The 24,637-nt window shown below is 44.1% G+C and overlaps 1 protein-coding gene across 3 annotated transcripts in view; it reads right to left on the reverse strand.

The window, feature by feature from the left end:
• The window catches only part of cntn1 (contactin 1), a 455,514-nt gene that overhangs the window by 193,543 nt on the left and 237,334 nt on the right, over nucleotides 1–24,637 (reverse strand). For all 3 annotated transcript variants that reach the window (XM_033037676.1, XM_033037677.1, XM_033037678.1), the window contains 3 exons: nucleotides 22,853–22,980; nucleotides 21,163–21,338; nucleotides 13,618–13,738 (listed from right to left, as the gene is read on the reverse strand). In XM_033037676.1, the coding sequence (XP_032893567.1) occupies nucleotides 13,618–13,738; nucleotides 21,163–21,338; nucleotides 22,853–22,980 (425 nt within the window). The remainder of the gene's footprint in view (nucleotides 1–13,617; nucleotides 13,739–21,162; nucleotides 21,339–22,852; nucleotides 22,981–24,637) is intronic.

The raw sequence follows: 24,637 nt of genomic DNA on the forward strand, positions 1-24,637 counted from the left end.
AATGCAAATTGGGACAGATCTGTCACTATCTAACACTGGGGTGCAGTACAGGTGGGGACAGGTCTGTCGCTGTAGAACACTAGGTTCAGTACTGGTGGGGACAGGTCTATAACGATATAATGTATGGTCCAATACAATTGGGGACAGGTCTGTCTCTATGACACTGGGGTATAGCACAGGTGGAGGCAGGTCTATCATTATATAACACACATGAGCAGTACTGGTTGGCTGGTACTAACTGCATTTTTAAATAACTCTCTTAAAGGCCAACTATAAGGATAATCAGTTGTGTGATGACGTATTCCAATGCCTGCCTCGTCTTTCCTCCCAGAGTTTGCTAGTCAGTGACAGGAAAGCGTACTGAAATAAGACTTCTCATATAAAACAAGTACTTCAAAAGACACTGGTAGCTGAGAGTGGACCAAAGCCTCCTGAACTTGGGCGAGTGGGAAATACTTGCCTTCTGATAGGTGTGAATTGCTGCTTTTAATAAAAATACATTTTGCATTGATGTGTAGTCTGGAGTGTTGCATTAAATGTAACAGCAGCGCACACCTTGTGAACTGTAGAATTTTCCAAACATGAAAATTCCTAGTATGCATTCCACTCACATCAGACTCCTCACACAACTTGTTCCTTGTAGCACAGTGGGGCAGCGGTATAGTTGCTGCCTTACAATGCCAGAGATCCAGTTCAATCCTCACTAAGGGTGCTGTCTGTACGGAGTTTGTACGTTCTCTCCCTGTGACCTATATGGGTTTTCTCCGGATGCTCTGGTTTCCACCCACACTCCAAAGACATACAGGTTGGAGTGCAGGATTCGCTGGTCGGCGCTGACTCAGTAGGCCGACAGGCCTGTTTCCGTGCTGTATCTCTAAACTAAACTTATCTAAACTAAAGGTGGAATACAACACCGGCAACAACAGGGTGAGGGGACATCAGTGAGTGAAGCTTGTTTGCAAATTAAAACAACAGTGATATTTGTAGCCAGAAATCCAGCATTCCAACAAAATAGGGCAAATTCCTAACTTCTCTGGCTTTCAAAAGAGGCTTCTATTTTAAGCGGTTTTGCTAACATAAACAGGATATGTGGCTAACAAGAAATTTGACCAGGGAATGATCTTTCTGAACAGTCCGCAACAAATTCTGAAAGATTGCATCTGTCTTTAGATCAACTCTATACAGGTATATAGATAGAAAATTATGGGAATATCAATGTCAAATAGAATTAGTGTCATGAGTAAAAAGGTTGGTATGGACGTGCTCTCCAGCTCTATTATTTCACATTCCCAATATCTGTAAAGTTTAGTTTTTCTAAACTGTTCGAAATGCAATGTGTTTCTGAGTTGTGCTTATATATCACCAAGTCTGGGATAAAATACCTGACAATTTGGTTGCGCAGCGAAATAACTAATTCATACATTAAACAAAACACCAAATAGAAAAATAATAACTAAATTGCAAACAGCTTCTGTGATATTCCTTCACCCTTGGCCTCAGTGAGATGCACTAGGCAATGGGCCACTAATTTCACAATACTGTTGACACAAGGAACTTCTTCCGAAACTTTCCAGGCAGAAACTTCCTGTAACTAATAAATAAACCTGAATTACACCTCGCAAACTCCCACGCACTCTCACTGAAGCCCAGTACTGCCAAAGCTGGAAAGCCTCAGACAGAATAAAATGTGCAAATGTGAAGCCTTCCTCCCTGTATCTTGTGTTTCCTTTCATTTCTCGACCCTCTTCCTCCAGTTTCTCTCTTTGTCTACCCATTACCTCCTCCTACGTCTGCCTATGCTTCTCTTGCTCTAATTCTATTCTTTATGTTTCTCTCTCCTCATTCTTTGCTTTTCTTTCTCTCTACCCTCAGTTTATATATATTTTACTCTCTCTATTCAGTTTAAGTTTCTCTCTTTCCCTCTATCCCCCTGCCCAGACCCCTCCTTCCTCCAGTTTCTCCCTGTAGATAGTGTGCATGTCCCTCTCTATCAGGATGCACATGATCCAGGCAGTATTCACTGACCCCAATGCCTACAAACTGGTAGGTTGAGTGGGGCCCTCACAGACCTCCTGGGGCAGAAAGGCACGAGAGACAAGTGACACACAAAGTATGCACATCAACTGTTTCACTTGAATGGTTGATACAGAGTTCCAGGAGCCCAATCTCCAAGGCCAAAATGACGTGTACAAAAACGCCAGTATTAACAGAAGAACACGACAGCAGGCCTTCTGATGTGTGGTCAGCTCACCAGATTTATGACCTGGATTCTGATCACAGGGTTTTAACTGGTCCAGAGATCCTAGGAAATGAGTATGAGTCCCTTTCTCCCAGATTCTTGGGGCAATCTTTACCTACTTTTCACACTTATGACCTTACCAAATCATAAACATCTTCCCTCAAACTAAACACTACAGTCCCTTCCTATGATGTTCCAACCTCTCAATTCTCAGGTCCCTTGCCCAAAAGGCTTCTATTCCCAAAACCTGGTTGCAAATTAGATAAGTTGGAAGAAGGGTCTCGACCCGAAACGTCGCCCATTCCATCTCTCAAGAGATGCTGCCTGTCCCGCTGAGTCACTCCAGCATTTTGTGTCTAATAAGAGTTTGACCAACTGTCACAACAAATGAGTCACAGTTCACCGTTCCAGTCCTGATGGGATTCTTGCAATGTTAGAAATTCTGGCTCATTCTGTTACTTCCAACCACGCCATTTGAAGCAATTTCTCCCACTGTCCCGAAGAAATAAATAAAAGGCATGCAATTCTATTGTGCCATGTTTTACATTGCAGCCAATTATGTTTCGTAGTCAATTTAAAATAACATAGAAACATAGAAAATAGGGTGCAGGTGTAGGCCATTCGGCCCTTCGAGTCAACACCGCCATTCAATATGATCATGGCTGATCATCCAAAATCAGTACCCCGTTCCTGTTTTGTCCCCATATCCCTTGATTCCGTCAGCACTAAGAGCTAAATATAATTCTCTCTTGAAAACATCCCGTGAATTGGCCTCCACTGCCTTCTGTGGCAGAGATTTCCACAGCTCTCTGGGTTAAAAAACAGGAACACTAAAGACTGACAGAGGCAACTAGAATTGGAATAATAGGAAATGAAAGAGGAGCTGTAGCGAAGGGATTCATTGGCAGATGTATGGCAGACAGTGAAAGGCGCGAGGGAAACGCATGTCTTTATTCTTCAGCACAACAGATGAAATTGGAGCCATTGAGTTGGCTGCAAGTAACAGAATGCACAGGAATTAGGAAATACCAATCACAGAGATACAAAAATTGTATCTGCAAAGCCAAAATGCCTGTTTGGGTAATCACAATGCCATAGTTTTTGTTTAAAGAATGGCATTTTTAAACAATTTCAAGGATGCTATTTGTAAATGGATAACAATATTTTTGAGGGCACCAGTTCAACGCTGTCAGGCTTGGAGAAGGAAAGCATGTTCACAAGAGTCTGAAATTCCCAGAAATCAGGCAGTGTTTACAGACAGGAATTCATGACCAACCCGTATTTAATAAACAATTAAAGTGTCATTTAGTAACACCAGGCATTCTAAGGTTCTTGAGTTACAATACAGCAGTGAAACAGGCCCTTCAGCCCAACTTGCCCATGCTAACCAAGATGCCCCATCTACGCTAGTCCTACCACATCATGTTTGGCCCATATCCCTCCAAATCTTTCCTATCCATGTACCTGTCCACCTGATTCAGGGACAGTTTCTTCCCAGCTGTTCAGGCAACCGAATCATCCTATCACAACCGGAGAGTAATGCTGAGCAGGTCATCTCTTTGGTGACCGTTGGACTATCCTTGATCGGTCTTTGCTGGCTTCTATTTGAACTAAACGTTATTCCATTATCATGTATCTATACACTGCAAATGGATTGCTTGTAATCATGTATTGTCTTTCTCCTGGCTGGTTAGCACGCAACAAAAGATTTTCACTGTACCTCGGTACACATGACAAAAATAAACTAAACTAGTACCTGCCTCAACTACCTTCTCCTGCAGATCGTTCCATAAACCCACAGCCCTCTGTGTGACAAAGTTGCCCCCCAGGTTACCATTAAATCCCCTCTCCCCTTAAACCTATTATATGTCCTCTGGTCTTTGATTCCTCTACTCTGGGCAAAAGACTCCCCTCATCATGTTATACACCTCTATAACATCACCCCTCATCCTCCTGTGCTCCAATAAAGTCCTCGTCTGCCGAACCTCTCCCTAGAGCTCTAGCCCTCCTGGCAATATTTTCATAAATCTTCTCTGCGCGCGTTTCAGAATGAACTCTTTATTGCATTAAGCTGTGACAGAAAATTTGAGACAATACAAAATAAACTCAATTACTTCAATCTCCATCTGATGTTAAAGACAACATATAAAAAATGTGACTATTCTTTTCCAGTCCAAGACCAGGAGGGTGATCTGTACTTACTAGTACAAGATCTCAATAAGCACCACATTTCTCACAAATTCATTTTGAATCATAAATTTTGGCACTGCACATCCCACCTTCATTAAGATGTTGGATTATCTTGTGTAAATCTTTACTTTCAAAAGAAAACCAAACTTCATGGTTAATCACAGGAATGACCTATTTTAAAAGTGTGTGCCTTCAAAGTGTACGCATCTTTGCTGCTGAGCGTTAATGTCTTCGATCTTTGCTGAAATCTTTCCAATTGCTTCAGTGAACCATGGTAATGGCACACTGCCAAGTAAAGGCCAATCCTAGCCAAATGCCCTCTGATGTTTGCAGAGATTGCTTTACAGTGATGCAGGTTGACAGCTGTAGCTACTCAAAGATTTCACGTAATAAAGAGGGACATCTTCTGCCCCTCTGCATCCTGTATGCATACAAACACAATATCGCCAATATATACACACACGCACAAACACAGGGGCACCAACCCTCAGGAGTCCTACCAGAGAAATGAGCAAACAAACAGAAACAAAAACAACTTGAGCTAACAGTCCAGACTACAATCATGCATTGACATGGATGAGTTGGGTCTGAGGGCCTATTTCCATACTATATATGTCTATAAATCTATGAGGACCAAACAATGCTGAGTGTTTCCTCCAAGCCCCAACAATGAACTCTGGGCAGGAAGGAACTGCAGATGATGGTTTAAACCGAAGATAGACACAAAAAGCTGGAGTAACTCAGCGGGTCAGACAGCATCTCTGGAGAAAATAGCATCTCTGGAGACAGGTGACGTTTCGGGACGAGACCCTTCTTCAGACTGAGAGTCGGGTAAGGAGAAACAAGAGATATAGACAGTGATATAGATGGTGATATAGAGAGATATAGCACAATTAAATGAAATATATGCAAAAAAAGTAATGATGATAAAGGAGATAGGCCATTGTTAGCAGTGGTCTAGGTGACAATGAGTTACAAGCAACTCAATTAAAGGTACAACTGCACTGAAATAATTAAAAATATTAAACAAAAATAAAAACCACAACAAAACTAAGAGAGATGGGGGGGGGGGGGAGTGTTCATTATTTTTGTTGTGATTTTTATTTTATTTTAATATTTTTCTGTATCGTATCTCCATCCGCACTGCGGCCTAACATCGAGGAGTTGGCAGCCTTTACTAGAGACCGACTTCGGGAGCTCCAACCGCGGGAGCCTGCAGACATCAACATCGTGCAGCTCCCAGTCTCTGGTTAGAGACCGACTTCGGGAGCTCCAAGCCACGGGAGCATCGACCGCCGGCTGCGGGAGCTTCGATCGCCCCGACGGTGGAAGTATAAAGAGTAAGAGGATTGGACTTTATTACCTTCCATCAAAGTGATGAATGTGGGGAATCCGCTGTGGTGGATGTTTATGTTAACTTTTATGTAGTTGTGTGCCTTGTTGCTTTTTTTTTTAGTATGGCTGTATGGTAATTCGAATATCACTGTTCCTTAATTGGTATATGTGACAATAATAGACCTTTGAAACCTTTGAAGGGTATAGGTTCTTTACTGCACAGCCTACAAAACTGCATGTCTTTGGACTTTTGGAGGAAACCGAAGATCTCGGAGAAAACCCACGCCGTCACAGGAGTTCGTACAAACTCCGTACAGACTGCACATAAGGCAGCAACTCTACCACTGCACCACCGTGCCACTCTAGACCATGTGCCCTAGATGAGGCGCCTCCTGACACAGTTCAGTCCACGTGGAAGTCTGAGGCTCAAAGACAGTGGTTCTGATCGGAACAACCGACTCCAACCCAGCAGGGTTCAACCCATCATTTCAAATGTATTCCAAGTTACATGCTGAGAGGGAGTTATGAATGTCGATGGCTTATTATTTATAACCACTATGGCAAAACCAGAACTTTCGTATCCAAAAAAGAAAATGATATACATTTATGTATCTTTAGACAGACAGAATTTTGGAAATTAAAAACATCTGATTGGATCTAACTTCAAGACACTGCAGTTTGAGGGATTTTGATGAGAGGGAGCAGAAAGGGTTGTTAATGCTAACCGATATGATAAACAGAGATCCACTTGAGAGGAAGCAAGCCTGATAATCCAGGCAGGATAAACACCTTGTTAATTGATAATTAAATTAATAGTCTCCCAGGGAACAATGGCTGCTTTATTTGCAGATTTGAATCAGATGTTAAAATTATTTTCTGCAGGAGCAAAACAGCCAAAATGAGTTAACAGCAGCCAAGAGAAAGAGACACTACTACTGGATGGGGCAATGGTCTTGCTGTTGTTGGGTCTTCAATTAGCTTGGCCTTCCAGGATCATGTGTGTATCATAAAATTGGGGAAGAGTGCTCTTTGACCTTGTTTCCAGTTGACAGATCCAGGTTGCAAGTTGCTCCTCCAGCTATTCTTAGCAACATCCAAAAATAAAATACTGTAGTCGCATATATTCTGAAGCAAAAATGGAAAGCACCGGAAATACTCCACAGGTCAAGCAGCATCTGCGGATCAAGATGCAGATTCAACGCTTCAAGGCAATGACTGTTCATAACTAATGTTAATTCTGTTTCTCTCTCCACACATAGAAACATAGAAAATAGGTGCAGGAATAGGCCATTTGGCCCTTCGAGCCATTCAATATGATCATGGCTGATCATCCAAAATCAGTACCCCTTTCCTGCTTTCTCCCCATATCTCTTGATTCCATTAGCCCTAAGAGCTATATCGAACTCTCTCTTGAAAACATCCACTGTCTTCTGTGGCAGAGAATTCCACAGATTCACAATTTTCTGGATGAAAAAGTTTTTCCTTATCTCAGTCCTAAATGGCCTACCCCTTATTCTTAAACTGTGAACTCTGGTTTGGACTCCCCCAATATCGTAAACATTTTTCCTGCATCTAGCTTGTCCAATCCCTTTTGTATGTTTCTATAAGATCCTCTCTCATCCTTCTAAATTCCAGTGAATATAAGCCCAGTTGATCCATTATTTCATCATATGTCAGTCCCGCCATCCCATGTCACTTGGACTGTCTATCCTCTCTGTCAGCAATACTCTGGAAAAGGTGTGTTGAACATTGCGACTCATGGCTGGTACTCTTGCCTCTGAAGCAAATGGGCTCAAGTCGCTGGACGAACTTGGATTGTTTTCTCTGGAATGTCAGATGCTGAGAGGAGAAGGTTACAAAATTATGAGAAGCAAAGATAGGATAGATGGTGGAACCCTTTCCCCAGGGTGGAAGTGTTCGTGACAAGATAGCACAGGTTCAAGATCAGCGGGAGTAGGTTTGGAGGAGATACGCGGGGCAGGTCTTTTTTACAGAGGGTGGTGGATGCCTGGTACAGGCTGCCAGGTGGTGTAAGCATATACGATAGTGGTTTTTGAGAGGCTTTTAAATATGCACATGGATATGTAGGGAATGGAGGGATATGGAGCAATATGCAGGGTGAGATTAGTTTAATTTGGCATCATGTTCAGCACAGACATTGTGGACCCAAAGGCCAGTCCTGTGCCATACTGTCCTATGATCTATCTGGGGCAATGATACTCTGTTAGACTGAAGCCTCATGCAGACAGAGACTCCGGTCGCACTGTTGGCAGAGAATTCCCTCGGTGGTCTGCCTTGCCTGTTGCTCGGCAATCCGACCTGGTTATGTATTGAACCTCTGTTTGTGGAACTTCCACATTTCACTAACATTCAGAATGTGAAAATTGCTATAAAAATGCAATCTGTAAGACATAGGTGCAAGAGTAGGTCATTTAAGGCCTCAAGCCTGCTCCTCCATTGGATGAAATCATGGTTGATCTATCTCAATCACCAATTTCCATGTCTCTTGATCCCTGTAAAAAACAGAAATCTATCAATCTGTTTTCAATGATCTCTGTGACCGAGACAGAATGGGGCAGCAGGGTGGTACAGCGGTAGAACTGCTGCCTTACTGCGCCAGTCTCTAGTGTGTTGGATGGTGATCGCTAGTTGGTCTATGGGGTGATTGATGGTTGGTGTGGACAGAGGGCTGAAGGGCCTATTTCCACGCTGTATCTAAAGTCTAAAGATTCTACAGAAGACTCTCAGATTGAAGAAGGGTTCAGCCCTGAAATATCCATCCTTTTTCTCCAGAGATGCTGCCTGACACTGAGTTACTCCAGCACTTTGTGCCAATCTGAGGAATGTTCTCAATTTAGGGGAAGGGATCCCAGAGTTTTGAAAGTAATGGTAATCAATAGCAGAACAAGAAGTGTTCAGTATGAAGAAAGTCACACAGAATACCTGAACAACTAGAGGGCTGAAGGATACTTAAATGCACAAATATATTTGCAACTATACGGCATTTAATGCAAATGTTACAGTTTACAAATTAAAGGTCTCTGGGGTAAATGGGCAGACATGAGACAGCAATAATACAGTATTAACCGGTAATGCTGAAGGAAAAAATGTCCTGTTCTGCAGAGACATATTACACCATCACACATACCTCAGCAAGACAACATAAAAAAGGAGCAATGGTCCTGGACGTGTGATGCCAGCACAGCAGCCAAATCGGAGTGAAGATAGTTCCGGTGCCTTTTATTAGAGGAAGTGTGCACCCTGCTGGCCAAACCAATGAAACATACACCGCAGTCATGTAAACACAACATAATTATTGGTAGTGTTTAAGAAGGAACTGCAGATGCTGGAAAAGGCAGACAAAAATGCTGGAGAAACTCAGCGGGTGAGATCGAAGGTGGATCAATGGGTAGCTCTCCTTAAGCTGCTGACCAATGCTTCCCCTCCCCATGTTGCTGAGATTGCTCACTGTCTACAGGTACCTTGTAATAAACATTATTCCTTTATCACGTATTTGCATGCTGTGGATGGCTCGATAGTAATCATGTATTGTCTTTCCGCTAACTGGATAGCACCCAACAAATGTTTTTCATTGTACCTCGGTACACGTGACAATAAGCTAAACTGAACTGAACTTTGTTCTTTCATGTTAACACTCATAACTGTTAGTTTAGTTTAGAACTACAGCACAGAACAGGCCCTTCGGCCCACCAAGTCTGCGCCGACCAGCATCCCCCTACACTAGCACTATGGCACACACACTAGGGACAATTTACAACTATACCAAGCCAATTAACCTACAAATCTGTACGTCTTTGGAATGTGGGAGGAAACCGGAGCTCCTGGAGAAAACAGGTCACAGGGAGAACATACAAACTCCATAAAGACAGCAGAGGTAGTTAGGATCGACCTTGGTCTCTGGTGCTGTAAGGCAGCAACTACTGTTGCGCCACCTGCTTTTTCAAGTTCTTCCGTTGTCTCTCCCCTCTACCTCTGCAACCTTTTGTTGCCTCTAACTCCTCCAATTCTAGCTACTATACATCCCTGGTTTTCGATACTCCACCAAACTCCTACCAGGACTGAATGTTTTCTCTAAACCTCTCCACCTCTCACTTCTCCTTCAAACCTATCTCTCCAGCCATCTTTGTGGCTGCTTCTTCCTAGGACTTATTCGTGTTTCTGTTTGATAACCTACTGTGATGCTTTTCCAGGTAGGCTTCATTATAATTAACTGCTAGGTTTGTAGTTGCTGTGGAGCCAATGCCAAAATGTCAAATTAAAGATGAACGAGTCTATAAGATTTTGATTTGGACTTGTATTTTCTTGCTTTTGTAGTAATATATGGAGAAATTAGAGGGCTAGCTGTTGGACGAATAACTGCTATAATCATAGTCATCTCTTAGTTCATGAACTTATGTTCTTGTCTAATCAGTTATTTACCAGGAAATAAGTATAATGGTTTTCCCCACTTTTCATCCTCATTTTCCCTATTAGGTATAAAATTTGAGCTTTGTGCCACATGATCCCTCTCATGCCTCTCAACTTTTCTTCTGTTGCAGGTTGATATTCTGTACACTGAACTACTTGGGAGTGGTTAATTTTGCATTCACCCATCGCCAAGCTTCCATCAGAGTTTGCAGGAGGATTGACTGGCCCTTCACTCTCTCTAACTGCACTATTTTGTCAATGGACTCAGCCAATTGCTCTGTGCTTCAGAGATGACCTCATGGAGACTTTACATAAAGTAACAAAATATATATGTTTGCTATTTTGATGCAGCAAAATGAAACATATTTCATTGAAGAGAAATTTAAGTAGTTCACATCTGTACCCAAAATCTCTCCTCTCCACATCCATACCAATTTGATAAACTACCCAAGTGCCTGATGTATGCTATAGGAAAGAACGGCAGATGCTGGTTTACACCGAAGATAGATACAAAATGCTGGAGTAACTTAGCGTCAGACACCATCTCTGGATAAAAGCAATAAGTGATGTTTCGGGTCGAGACCCTTCTTCAGATTGGAGTTGTAGAAGGGTCTTGATCCAAACGTCACCAATTTCCATTTCTTCAGAGATGCTGCCTGACCCGCTGAGTTACTCTAACATTTTGTGTCTATATTCTGCATGATGTATGGTGCCGGCTTTCAACAGAAAAGTAAATCAAATCGATATCTTCTCATTTGTTTTACATCCTTTCAGTGCATCACCCCTTAATCAGAATGTTTCTGAAATCTTTTCGGCGTGGAATGTTCAATTTTAGCTGCAATAAATTTCCTGTTTAGTGGTCATTTAATTGCACATAAGCCTACTTTATTTTCGGCTGAAAACCCCTGTTATTAGTGGTAAATCATTAAAACAGGAGCAGGGGAAACTGAGCTTTCCTTTCTGCAGGGTTGGAGATTACAGAAGGAAATGATCGCACATTCGTGGCTGTTTCTATGTAAGTGGTTACTTTGACATGGCAAGACCTGCAACTAAAGCAGCCAGGGTCAGAGGGATCTTCAGGGACCTCCGGCCTCTGCTCCTCACAATGGCAACTTTTTCTCGCCTCAAGGTCTGAAGTTAATGATGTTTAAAAGAGGCACGCAAAAATAGGTTGATGGGTTACCAACTCTGTTGAGGTATTCTTTAAATTTACAGCAAACTTCTTGCAATCGTAACATTATAAGGCCCTACTTAATCTTAACCATCTAATTTATGACATTATATAGTTTAGTTTAGTTACACAGCGCAGCAACAGGCTCTTCGGACCACCGAGTCCGTGCCGATCAGTGATCTCCACACATTAACACTATCGTACACACACTAGGGACAATTTACAATTTTTCTGAAGACAATTAACCAACAAACCTGTACGTCTTTGGAGTGTGGGAGGAAACCGGAATACCCGGAGAAAACCCAAGCAGGTCACGGGGAGAACGTACAAACTCCGTATGGATAGCACCCGTGATCAGTGTCGAACTCGGGTCTCTGGTGCTGTGAGGCAGCAGCTCTTCCGCTGCGCAGCCCCACTTATATATTTATGGACACTATATCATGTACTAGATGAGCGCACTCTGATACCTCCCAATCTCTGGAGGCTACAATACTTCATGTCGCACTCCTGACTGGCCTCAGCTGTAACCTTTCCTCAATGAAGGGTCTCCGTTTGGCTGAAACTATGCATGGACCCATATGCTTTTTTGAGAAAAAAACAACAGATTTAAAAAAATGTTTATTTGTGTTTGATGCAAGGTCAATATGTTCACGTGATAGGAACAGAATTAGGCCATTCGGCCCATCAAGTCTACTCCACCATTCAATCATGGCTGATTTATCTTTCTCTCTCGACCTCACTCTCCTCTCCTGCCTTCTCTGCACTCCTGACACCCGTACCAATCAAGAATCTATCTATCTCTGCCTTAAAAATATCCACTGACTTAGCCTCCACAACCTTCTGTGGCAATGAATTCCACAGATTCATCACCCTCTGACTGAAGAAATTCCTCCCCATCCTATGGCTAAAAATATGGTTTTTCACAAAGCCTGAGAATCACATCCAATAAAATACAAGAGCACAACAAGAGGAAAGAATCAGAGATTCAGAGCTACCGCCCGAGTAACAGGGATGCTAAATCGAACAGTTGCTTACAATTGCACTGGTCTCATCCATTATCTCATGAGATTTTTACCATTGTCAGTCTTTTGAGTTTTCCCCCTTATACCAATGAAGGCTCTGGTCGGATTGGGATGAGACACAAGTGAATACAAAGCTGGATGTGCAACTGGCCTCTCTTCGTGGTCTCCGCAAGAGTACAGTTTGTTGAGTGGTGGGGGTGGGGGGGGGGGGGGGGGGGGGAGGGTGAGAGTTTGGGGACAGTTATACCACAAATAATGCAACTCCATGAAGGTCACTGGAGCAACAACAAAGGATCTGTGAATACCAGAAACAGTTACTTTACCAACCAAGAGATTCTGCTGAAGAGCAAGTTGGATCAACAGTTGAAATATGTTTTCTTTAGCATTGGGGTAATTATGACCTCCATTGTTGGACACTGAGATCAATGGAGCAGTTTGAATAAAACTCCACTGTTTCATGGGTATTCAGGAACCTGTTATTTTCCAAGGACTGTCCTCTTTCTCACTGTCACACATTGGAATATTGGACTCAACCTACCTGACTGTTCATGAGAGAGGTCGTACTGCTAGACCTACTTTAAAGAAAAGAGATGTTGACAGCTAACATTCTATTGTCATTAGTAGTCAAATCGACAGGATACCCGTAATCCAGATATATAAAACATGAGGCCTAACACAAATAAAAGACAAATAGTTTTTCTAAAGTTTCCATTGTTTATCCAATAGATAAGCAAATTGTCCTTTGCCTTTCTTGCAAAATAATGCAAGAAATATTTGTAACACCATGCGAACTTCCTATATAGCCAATGATTTCTCACAGGGTTATACAGTTAAACTCCTCCAAAGGTCTTGTCAACAATCATTTGTTTAAAATAATATTTTTTACTCAAAATCAGGGCAAGGAAGTTGTGCTTGCGTGCCTAGGCTTTTGGCAATACTCAGCCACTCGGAATTCCTCTAGAGGATTTGGGATAGTGAAGAGGTGATGGGGATCATAGACAAAGCCTCTGATTGTCTTGAGATTCTCACAATGGTCCCATGTATTTTGCTGCAAAACATTGTCCCTCACCACTGATTAGCAGAGGAACCTTCAATCGGTTGTCTTACATTTTTTTAATAAAGCTAGAAATGTGTTAGAAGTTAAGTGGAATTGTGAATAAAGTGAAACCCATTAACAGTAGTGAAAAATCAAAAAAAACTGCAGATGCTGAAAATCCAAAATATGTTCCTACCTCTGACGATCAGGTCCGCTGAGGCTGAGGTGCTGTCGACGTTGGTCTGTGCCGTGCAGGTGTACCTCCCAGTGTGCCTCAACAGTGCATTCTTGAAGAATAGTTCTCCACCACCTCCTTCCTGTGAACGTGAGAAAAAGAATGGTTCAGTTCCTCTTGACATCTGTCCTCTCGCTTCCTGATGAGATTCATTATACTTCTACCCTTGCACCCCATGCTATAGGGCAGGTGAAGTGGAAGGTTGGTTGAAATTGGTATTTCAGGGATAAAAACAGCAAGTCAACAGAAATGTACTCAAATAAAAACAAACCATGCTGGAAACACCCAACGTCAGGCAGCATCTGAGAGCAGAGTTGATGATTCTGGTTGAATACCCTTTGTTAAAACTGGTAAAGAGAGAAAACATGTGTTTTCATGGAAAGAACTGCAGATGCTGGTGTCAATCGAAGGTAGACACAAAATGCTAGAGTAACTAAGCGGGACAGGCAGCATCTCTGGAGAGAAGGATTGGGTGACCTTTCGGGTCGAGACCCTTCTTCCGACTGAAGAGAGAAAACAGTTTGGTTTTAGTCTATGAAGATGGATAAAGAGGGCAAATGCGATATCTGATATAGCCCACTCTGAAGTTCCAGTAGAGTAGCAGTAGAGGCCACACAATCCATTGGAAAACAGAGGAACATGGGCCGTTAGAGGAAGAAAACTTGAAGATACGCTATTAAATGTGGCAGTTAAAAACTGAGAATACAAACAATGGAATGTAAAGTTTGCAGATTTCTTAGATCCCATTAACCTGATGACTTTGCAACCTACCCTCCTGACAGCCCTAACCTCCCCCTATCAGAGATATTCCCCATGTCCTATCTATCCCTCTCCCACTTTCTCCTCAACTTGAACACTAACCTGTTTCTCCCTTTCCCACTTCTGTTGAAGGGACTTCTACCTGAAACACTGACTGACCGCTGAGCATCTGCAGTTTTTTTAAATTTTCATGAAATACATTCAATTTCTGTTCCATGCCAGCTAAACAAAAGGAACTTATTCCAAAGACATTCACATGGTTAGTTGCTTTTTTGAAACAATGTATTACTTAAGGAGATAAGGAACATAGGTTAAAGGAATAAAACATTGAGCTGAGCACTGAATGAATGCACACATTAACTCTAATTCTAGTTTGATGCTCATAAAGTCCGCATGCAATTCCGTGCACTGATGGATCACAATAACCCACTCTGTTTCCAAGTACTTTGGACTAGAGCGGTTCAACAATCCTATAATTATATTATGGTTGGTTATCAATCAACGCAGGATAGATCTTGGCAAGCTACATCTGATGAAAGAGGCCCTTTATAAGCCAAATACACAGCAATGCACTGAATAACGGGGAGGGAGGAAAACAAAAGTGACAGCAATCTAATAGTTGACAGGTATCTGTAAGGACTGTCATGTTGCAATTCTGGAAAGATGCAGCAATAATCTGAAGTTCCTACTTTACCTAGTTTCCTGCTCTTGTGCTGCTCAACTTGTCCAGGCAGCCAGCAGTATAAACCTCTCATTATTCTGTCTGCTGACAGACTGGAAGAGAGAGAAGGGTTCAGGTTTAGGTTTATTATTGTCATGTGCGCTGAGTTACAGTGAAAAGCTTTGTTTTTTGTATGCTAGTCAATCAAATACTATAGTGCAAAGGAGAAGACACAGAATGTAGAATATAGCTTGATTGTATTCATGTATGGTCTTTTTGAATGGATAGCACACAAACAAAAGCTTTTCACTGTACCTCGGTACACATGACAATAATAAATTATTTAAACTAAATCTCTCTGGCTCTCAAAATGCGGCTGTATTTACTTGTACCATGCAGAATATGAGGTGCTGTTCATCCAGTTTGTGTGTGGCCTCACTCCATTGCCAGAGGGAGTCTTTACATTTCACTCCACTTCTCTCCTTATCTGACACTTTTGTCTCCTCTGCATCTCAAGTTTTGTCACTTACTCCATCCAGCTGCCAATTCCCCCCCCCCCCCCCTTTACCTATATATACACCTATCACTTACCTGGCTTTTGCCAGCCGCCACCTCTTAACCAGTTTTATCCCTCTTACTACAATCAGTCTGAAGAAGGGTCCCGACACAAAATATTGTATGTCCATTTCCTACACAGATACTGCCTGATCTGTTCAGTTCCTCCAGCACTTTGTGCTTTGCTCAAGATTCCAACATCTGCAGTTCTGTGTGTTTCTTTGACTTTCTTTTTAACCTTAACAGCAAGTGTAAGACCAATAAACTGCAGAACACGCATCAGTGTACACATTCCACTCCACAGCACAAACCATTCTAAGTTCTTAGTTTAGTTTAGCGATACAAGTCAAGTCAAGTCAAGTCAAGTTTATTTGTCACATACACATACGAGATGTGCAGTGAAATGAAAGTGGCAATGCTCGCGGACTTTTGTGCAAAAGACAAACAACCAAACAAACTATAAACACAATCATAACACACATATTCTTTTACATAATAAATAATGGAAGGAAAAACGTTCAGTAGAGTTAGTCCCTGGTGAGATAGGCATTTACAGTCCGAATGGCCTCTGGGAAGAAACTCCTTCTCAACCTCTCCGTTCTCACCGCATGACAACGGAGGCGTTTGCCTGACCGTAGCAGCTGGAACAGTCCATTGCAGGGGTGGAAGGGGTCTCTCATGATATTGTTGGCTCTGGAGTTGCACCTCCTGATGTATAGTTCCTGCAGGGGGGCAAGTGAAGTTCCCATAGTGCGTTCGGCCGAACGCACTACTCTCTGCAGAGCCGTCTTGTCCTTGGCAGAGCAATTCCCAAACCAAATGGTAATGTTCCCGGACAAGATGCTTTCCACCGCCGCTGCGTAGAAGCACTGGAGGATCCTCGGAGACACTCTGAATTTCCTCAATTGCCTGAGGTGGTAAAGGCGCTGCCTTGCCTTACTCACGAGTGCTGAGGCGTGTGATGCCCATGTCATATCCTCGGAGATGTGGACTCCCAGATATTTAAAACAGTTCACCCTATCCACAGGATCCCCATTTATCCTCAATGGAGTGTACGTCCTCGGATGATGTGCCCTCCTAAAGTCCATGATCAGCTCCTTCGTTTTTTTGATGTTCAAGAGGAGGCTGTTATCCTGGCACCAGAGTGCTAGACCAGCCACCTCCTCCCGGTAGGCCTTCTCGTCGTTGTCTGAGATCAGGCCCACCACCACAGTGTCATCAGCAAACTTAATTAATGAGTTGGAGCTGAACCTAGCCACACAGTCATGTGTGTACAGGGAGTACAATAGGGGGCTGAGGACGCAACCCTGGGGCGATCCTGTGCTCAGGGTGAGGGACTTCGATGTATTCCCTCCCATATTGACTACCTGGGGCCTGGCGGTGAGAAAGTCCAGGACCCAGGCACACAGGGAGGTGTTGAGCCCCAATTCCATTAGCTTCCCGGCCAGTCTGGTGGGGACTATCGTGTTGAAGGCTGAACTGTAGTCTATGAACAGCATCCTCACGTAGCCCCCCTTCTGGCTGTCCAGATGGGAGAGAGCGGTGTGCAAGACCTGGGAGACCGCATCGTCCGTGGATCTGTTCGGACGGTATGCGAACTGCAACGGGTCCATGTTCCGAGGGAGGAAGGCGCAGATGTGTTTCTTCACCAGCCTCTCAAAGCATGGAAACAGGCCCTTTGGCCCATTGAGTCTCTGCCGACCAATGGTCACCTGTACACTAGTTCTATCCAACACACTACGGACAATTTTGCAGAAGTCAATTAACGTACAAACCTACAAGTCTTTGAAATGTGGGAGGAGACCGGGAGCACCCGGAGAAAACCCACACGGTTATAGGGAGAACGTACAAACTCCCTGCAGACAGCACCTGTAGTCAGGATCGAATCCGGGTCTCTGGCACTATAAGGCAGCAACACAAACTGTCTTCTTGGTGTCGGCAGGTCAACTGGGTGAGGGAAAGAATGCGTCGGAAAAATAATTCCATCAGCGTCAACGAAAACTAATTTCCAGTTGAGATGAGCAAACCCTCTTTCTCTGACCCTCAAAAACTCGGCACCATTTACTTCCACCCTGCACTGAGGTTTGGTCCGTTCAGAAACAGGTCACACACATGCACCTTCAGCCCAGTTTCAATTCAGCAAAGTGTTTGCCCATCAGAAGTCGTGCTTGTTTCAAAATGTCCAGGAATTTTCGTTCAGCAATTAATGTCTCTGGGAATTCTGATCAGTGTTGGGGAATTTGACCCCTTTGCAAAACATCCTGATCCCAACAATGCATTAGGGAGATTTCATCAACAACGGTGGAAAAAAGCATCAGAGTGTTCCAGACAACTGTGAAATATCACAGGGATCGATGGGGAAGGGAATTCAAGATTCTGTCAAGACGTCAGGAGTTTCTGGCAAACAGTCAGGACATTTTTGTCATTTATCAAAATGTCAGGCTTCTAGCTGTTAGTGTTAAGAAAATTCTGGCTCACTCGAGAGAATTCTAATCCACAGTCAAAATGTCAGTGAGTCAATGCCAGGGGTAGAGGGAGATTTTGACAGTCTGATTGGCAATTGACAATGGTTTTCCATCTCGTAGCTGCCAGTGAGGTTAAAAATAGGAAAATAAAATGCATTCGGCAGCAAACTGTTATGGTGCAAGATTTACAGCAGGCTGGAACTGCTAGTTCGCACGATCACCAGTGTGCAGCCGAGTTATCAGGTCTGAAGAAGGGTCCCGACCCGAAAACGTCACCCATTCCTTCTCTCCAGAGATGCTGCCTGTGCCTGAGTTACTCCTGAATTTTGTGTCTTTCATTTTGAGGAGTCGAACCCCTCCAACATTATCTCCATCCCACTCACCAGCTCCTGGGAAAAGTTCTCTGTCCAACCAATACATTGGGAAGACGGATCATAAATGGCAGTGTGCCAACCAGAGGATCCCATTACCTAACACTTTAATTCTCCATGCCACTCTCAGAGGGCAGTGGAGGCAGGTTCTCTGGATGCTTTCAAGATAGGGCTCTTAAAAATAGCAGAGTCAGGGGTTATGGGGAGAAGGCAGGAACGGGGTACTGATTGGGGATGCTCAGCCATGATCACATTGAATGGCGGTGCTGGCTCGAAGGGCCGAATGGCCCACTCCTGCACCTATTGTCTATTGTCTCTCGCCCTGACGGTCATGTTTGAACCCGGGTTGCTGGACCCAGCAGGTCTCCCAACCGCACCACAATACCACCCTGGTCATTCGCAACATCAGCAGCCCGTGAATGAGTGAAGAAAAGAAAACGCAGGCATTTCGCTGGTCGGTGAGGGTGAAGCTACCAAACCATAGCTGCTCAAACAGCAGTGAACACACTTAGGGGGGGGAGGGGGGGGGAGAGAGAAACCTAAGCTCCCTGCGCGCAAAGCTTCTGCCTGGGAATACAAGGTCCACAAACCTACAGCAATACCTGGCTGGATTAGCAGTGGATTGTGGTGGGTATCTGATGCCTGTAGACATAGAGTATCATCATGTCCAAACTGCAGCCGTGCAGAGGGGGCGAATAATTTTAATGCGTTTCTGTGCTTTATTTTTCAATTAATAGAACAGTTAGTGTGAGTGTGCGATGGGGAATTGGAGTGGGGTGCTGGGGGGTGCAAGTCAAATTGGGACGGGTGTCGATGGGAGCCTGATGGGTGGCAGTCTGAAGAAGGGTCTAACCCAAAATATCATCTATTTCCCTCCACAGATGCTGCCTGACCCATTGGGTTCCTCCAGCACGTTGTTGTTGCTCAAGGTTCCAGCTTCTGCAGTCTCTTGTTGGCATGATCTTGATGGATTGTCAAGAGTCAAGAGAATCAAGAGTCCATTCCGAACATTAGACATAGCGGTCGGTAGGGCAAGATTAGGCAAAGGGAGCAGAGCTGTGAGTCCTTTAACAGCAATGTGGCACAGTTCTAAAAAGTGATGTTCAGTTGCCCTCTGCTGGCAACGCAATATACTACAACTGATTCTGCCCAAAATTTGTTTCTGAGAGAGCATTTTGGTCACCTTTGCCCTGTAGGGGAGAGGTTCATATCCTCGTTCAACTGAATTCATCGTTCAACAGCAAAAATTAAGACCATATGTCTGGGAGGAATCCAACACCACTCGGAGATTTTCAGAGTACCTCAGGACATGCGACAATAAACTAAACTAAACGAGATGAGCATAGATTTCCTCCAGGAGTTTGAGCAAAACAAAGTGCTGGAATAACTCAGCATCTGAAGGGTCCCGACCTAAAACGTTGCCTACCGATTCCTTCTACACATGTTGCCAGACTTGCTGAGGTCCTCGAGCATTTGTGTTTTACTCAAGATTCCAGCATCTGCAGTTTGTTTTGTCCTCCAGCAGTTTGCTTTTTGACCTATTCATAGACTCAGAGTTCAGGCATAGGTTTAAAAGTATGATCCTTGCCAATAAAGCACTCAGATTATACACATTACAACAGCTGCAGATATCCACATATCCAGACTGACAGCAGGTTCAAACAAAGCTAAATAAACACACTAAGAAGAGATATAGCAGTTAAATACCACAAAAATCATTGCAGCACAGTGGTGCAGCTGAGAGAGGTGCTGCCTCGGAACCCCAGAGACACAGGTCTCCTGACTTCCAGCTCTGCCTGGGTGGCATTTGCATGTTCTCTGTGCCAAGGTCTACAGATTCCTCCCAATGGCCACTGTAAATCGCCCTGAGCACATGCTGCAAGGTCAGAGAGTCAGGAGTGGGGAGGTGGGAACGTGGGAGAAAGGACAGGATATTAGAGCATGAATGAGATAGGTGGTGGGGCTCAACCCGTTGCCATAGACTTGATTGACCGAATATCCTCCCCTCCCACAGCCTAAGAAAATATGAGCAACATTGGAGAAGCCAAAGGGAAAAGAAACCCTGTTCAATTCTACTATGCTCATCGAGTGAGACGAGTTGAGAGCTCGACACTTTGAACAAGTGCTCAAACATCAGCTGGCCATGCTCCAGGAATATTGAAAGAGATTAATTCATCTTTCAATTGTTGCCAAACTGCAAAGTCAGGTCCACAATAGAGGTCCACCACCGATTTTCCAGCATCCTTGGTTCCAGAGCCTTGCTGTATAATCAATTTTACCGGACCAACAGAGGTTACGGCCTCATGGGGCTGAGATACCGGCCAGAAAAGTCGGCTGTGGGAACGGATATGCCGGCTCCAGCCAGGCCAGAATCCCAGCCATAGGAGGCAAATTCAACCAGCCGATCGGTGCGGAAGTTAGCTATTGGAATAGATCTGTCGGCTTTGGTCAGGCAGGAGATCTAGAGCCCCAGCCACAGACAGCAAATTCGACCCGCCGATCGGCTGCTGAAGTCCTGATGAAGTCGAGATTGGCCACCTCATCCAGCCTAGGCACCACATTCTTGGGGAGAATTTGAAGTGCGCTCTTGTAATTTTGTCTGGATTAAAGGCGGTACCGGACCACCAGTTGCTGGAAAAATGGTGGTGAACATGGAGCCACAAGCATTACATTAGTTATCATCAATGCTGCTCACCAGTACTCTGTATTCCATGTAGTCTTTCTCTTTGTCAAAGTCGATCGGGTAGCCATTTGTTGACCAGATGAAAGTGAGATCGAGAGTGGGGTCATACACCGCCTGGCACTCCATGGTGCCGTTCTCCCCCATGGTGATGTCGATGTTCGATGGTTCTAGGGTCATTTTGGTGGGCTCTAGAGAAACAGAAATAAAACAGCAGAGTTTACATTTTGAGTACAAAAGCCATGGTCAAATGGGGCAGCATGGTGGCACAGCAGTAAAGTTGCTGCTTTACAGCACCAGAGACCCGGGTTCGATCCCGACTACAGGTGCTGTCTGTGTGTTTGTACGTTCTCCCCGTGACCTGCTTGGGTTTTCTCTGGCTTTCCTCCCACACTTCAAAAACGTACAGGTTTGTAGGTTAATTGGCTTGGTATAAATGTAAATTGTCCCTAGTATGCAGGATAGTGTTAGTGTGCGGGGATGGCTGGTCGATGGGCCAAAGGGCCTGTTTCCACGCTGTATCTCTAAACTAAACAAAATAATCATTGAAAGATACGGCATTGGAACAGGCCCAAGACCAGGCCAAGACCAATGGTCGCCCTTTCACACTAGTTCTATGTTATCTCACTTTCGCATCCGCTCCCCGCACTCTAGGGACAATTTACCGACATTAATTAACCTGGGAACCCGCATATCTTTAGGATGTGGGAGGAAACCAGAGCACCCGGAGGAATCCCATGCAGTCACAGGGAGAACATGCAAACTCCACACAGACAGCAACCGGGGTCAGAATAAAACCCGGGTCTCTGGCGCTGTGAGGCAACAGCTCTGCCGAAAGAATAATTCTGTTCAGGATTACTGTGAGTAATAGATCATAAGATCATAAGTGATAGGAGCCGAATTAGGCCATTCGACCCATCAAGTCTACACATCAAGACCTCCCTGGTGGAATAAAACTGGGTGAAAAAAAGGTCTTACCTTCCACTACCTGTAACCTCCGGTAACCACCTTCAACTAGCATCGCAACCGGCTTTGACTAAAAAATTACCGATTTTTAAAACGGCAACCTATTTTTAGTCGAGGCCGGTTTTTAATTTTTTGAAATAATCGCCGGAACATAGAAGCTCGACTAAGCGGAAACCACTTTCGACCATTAGAGAGAGTGACAAAACCTCCGGGAACCTCACGGAAACCTTGGGTGGGGCGCAAGGTCTCCAGAGGTTTCCGTTCAGGTTTCCTAAATGGGACAGGGGCATTAGGAATCCAGATCCCCATGCGTTTCAAGATATTTGGCTTTCAGTTTGATTCCGTGTTGGGAGCGACAGAGAGCAGCAGCTTGGCACAATCTTTCATGAACCAACCTTGATATAATTTTTTTTGTTTAAGAAGGAACTGCAGATGCTGGAAAATCGAAGGTACACAAAAAAGCTGGAGAAACTCTGAAGAAGGGTTTCGGCCCGAAACGTTGCCTATTTCCTTCGCTCCATAGATGCTGATGCACCCGCTGAGTTTCTCCAGCTTTTTTGTGTACCTTTGATATAATTTTTCCCTGATTAGTTCCAGCAGACCTTGTCAATGGCGTTGTGCTATTTTGCAAATCATTACACATGGGAACAATGGATTTTCAGGGAAAGATTTTAAAAAGAGTTCTGAAACATTGAGCAGAGAGTCTAAAGAGCCGTGCGGTAAATCGGTGGTCTCCTACCTGTGATTGAGAGAGTGCCCGTGCTGTTGGCCTTTCCTCTGTTGTTCTCCGCAAAGCAGGTATAGCTTCCCTCGTCGACCCTGGACACATCTTGAATCTCCAGTGTGCCATTGTGCAAAATGGATATCCTGCGGTGGGGTAAAGAATGTAAGGTAAAGGGCAGAGAAATCTTACATTAAGCAAACATCTGCAAAGCAGATCTTTTCATTTAAATTCCTTTTAACAAACCCAGTAGGGCATGAAGTTAGGTAGTGGCTTTCCGTAAGTAGAATCTTTTATATTTGCACAGAAAGGAGGTGAATAATAAACAGTTTCAAAGGGGAGGGTGCCGTGGGTGAGTAAATCACGTACTAAATGGGTAGAGAAAGCTATACATCTGCACAGCTAAGTTAAAGCCTGAATATGAGTCTGAAGAAGGGTCTCGACCCGAAACGTCACCTATTTCTTTTCTCCAGAGATACTGTCTGACCCACTGAGTTACTTCAGCTTTTTGTGTCTATCTTTGCTTGAATACGAGGAGTGTGATTCAGAGCCATTTTGTTTTTCATTGCCAAGTGTGTTGTGATGTCCAGCACTTTGCACGTGTCAAATGGTGAAGTGACAAGCCCAACTCTCCAGAGGAACTGGCATTGCTGTGATGATCCCACAGCCACTGACAATGTTCTTGCCAGTGGGTGGAAGGGCTGTGGTAACCCTTTGGTTGAAGTCTTTCAAATAGACAATGATCACGACAGCACTGCATTTGCTGTGGTTCGGTGGTGTCAAATCGGAATGTACGTTTTCGCAAAATATCATTAATGTGACCCTATACGACTTCAATTCTATAAAAGAAATAGCTTTTCCAACCACAAGGAAAAAAAGTGCAACACATCATGAGGGGGTAAGGTTGCTAACACCAAAAGCATCCATTGTCATGCAGATGACTGGAGCATCACCCTAATGGGCCTGTCCCACTTAGGCGATTTTTCAATGGACAGCCGGTGACTGTCAAGTTGCCGGCAGTCGCCTGAAAAGCCAGGAACTGGAACGGCAAATGTCAGAGTGGAGCACACACACGCGCACAAACACATCGCAACAGCGGGGGGCAGGGCAAGCGGGGGGAGTGCTGTCTGAAATTCACATGGTGCAAAGCCAAAGTGATACAGACACACACCGCGATGAACAGGAAGGTTAAAGACGGCTAGCAGAGTGTACGGTAAGTCCTTTAAAAGAGGGGGGGGAGAGGAGAAGGAGTGGAGACAACTTTTAAGAAGCCAGACAACTTTTAATAAGCCAGAGATACACAGCTGTGAAGTTCGGCGGACATTTAACATTACCGGTCGGTTATCCTTGGTTCTGAAAACTCCTGCTTACGTTTTTTTCCCCCAATGAGCCAATGAAAATGACCGGTCAGCAAAGACGATTAACTAAAACTACCTTAACTAACGACTACCTCGACTACCCATAACTACATGGCGATCCCACTACAACTGCACCTACGACTACAGGATCATCGATTATCTCCATGGTAACCAATTTTTGGTCGCAGAAAATTTCTCAACATTGAAAAATTTGCGGTGACCATACTGAGGCCGCGACTAGTTCCCAGAATGCGGGAAGTCCTCGCGACCATGAAGGAGACTCACCAGAGACCACCAGCGAACATGTGCCGACCATGTGGCGAGCGCAGAGTCTCCTGCACTCGCCTAAAAAGTGCCCTAATTGGGACAGGCCCATTAGGCTCAGGCATTGTCAAAATCCCAGTTCCCTGGATGTGGAGAAATAAAATTATTTAAAAGCCGCCAA

This window comes from Amblyraja radiata, chromosome 19 (genome assembly GCF_010909765.2).
Source record: "Amblyraja radiata isolate CabotCenter1 chromosome 19, sAmbRad1.1.pri, whole genome shotgun sequence".
NCBI classification, from domain to species: domain Eukaryota; kingdom Metazoa; phylum Chordata; class Chondrichthyes; order Rajiformes; family Rajidae; genus Amblyraja; species Amblyraja radiata.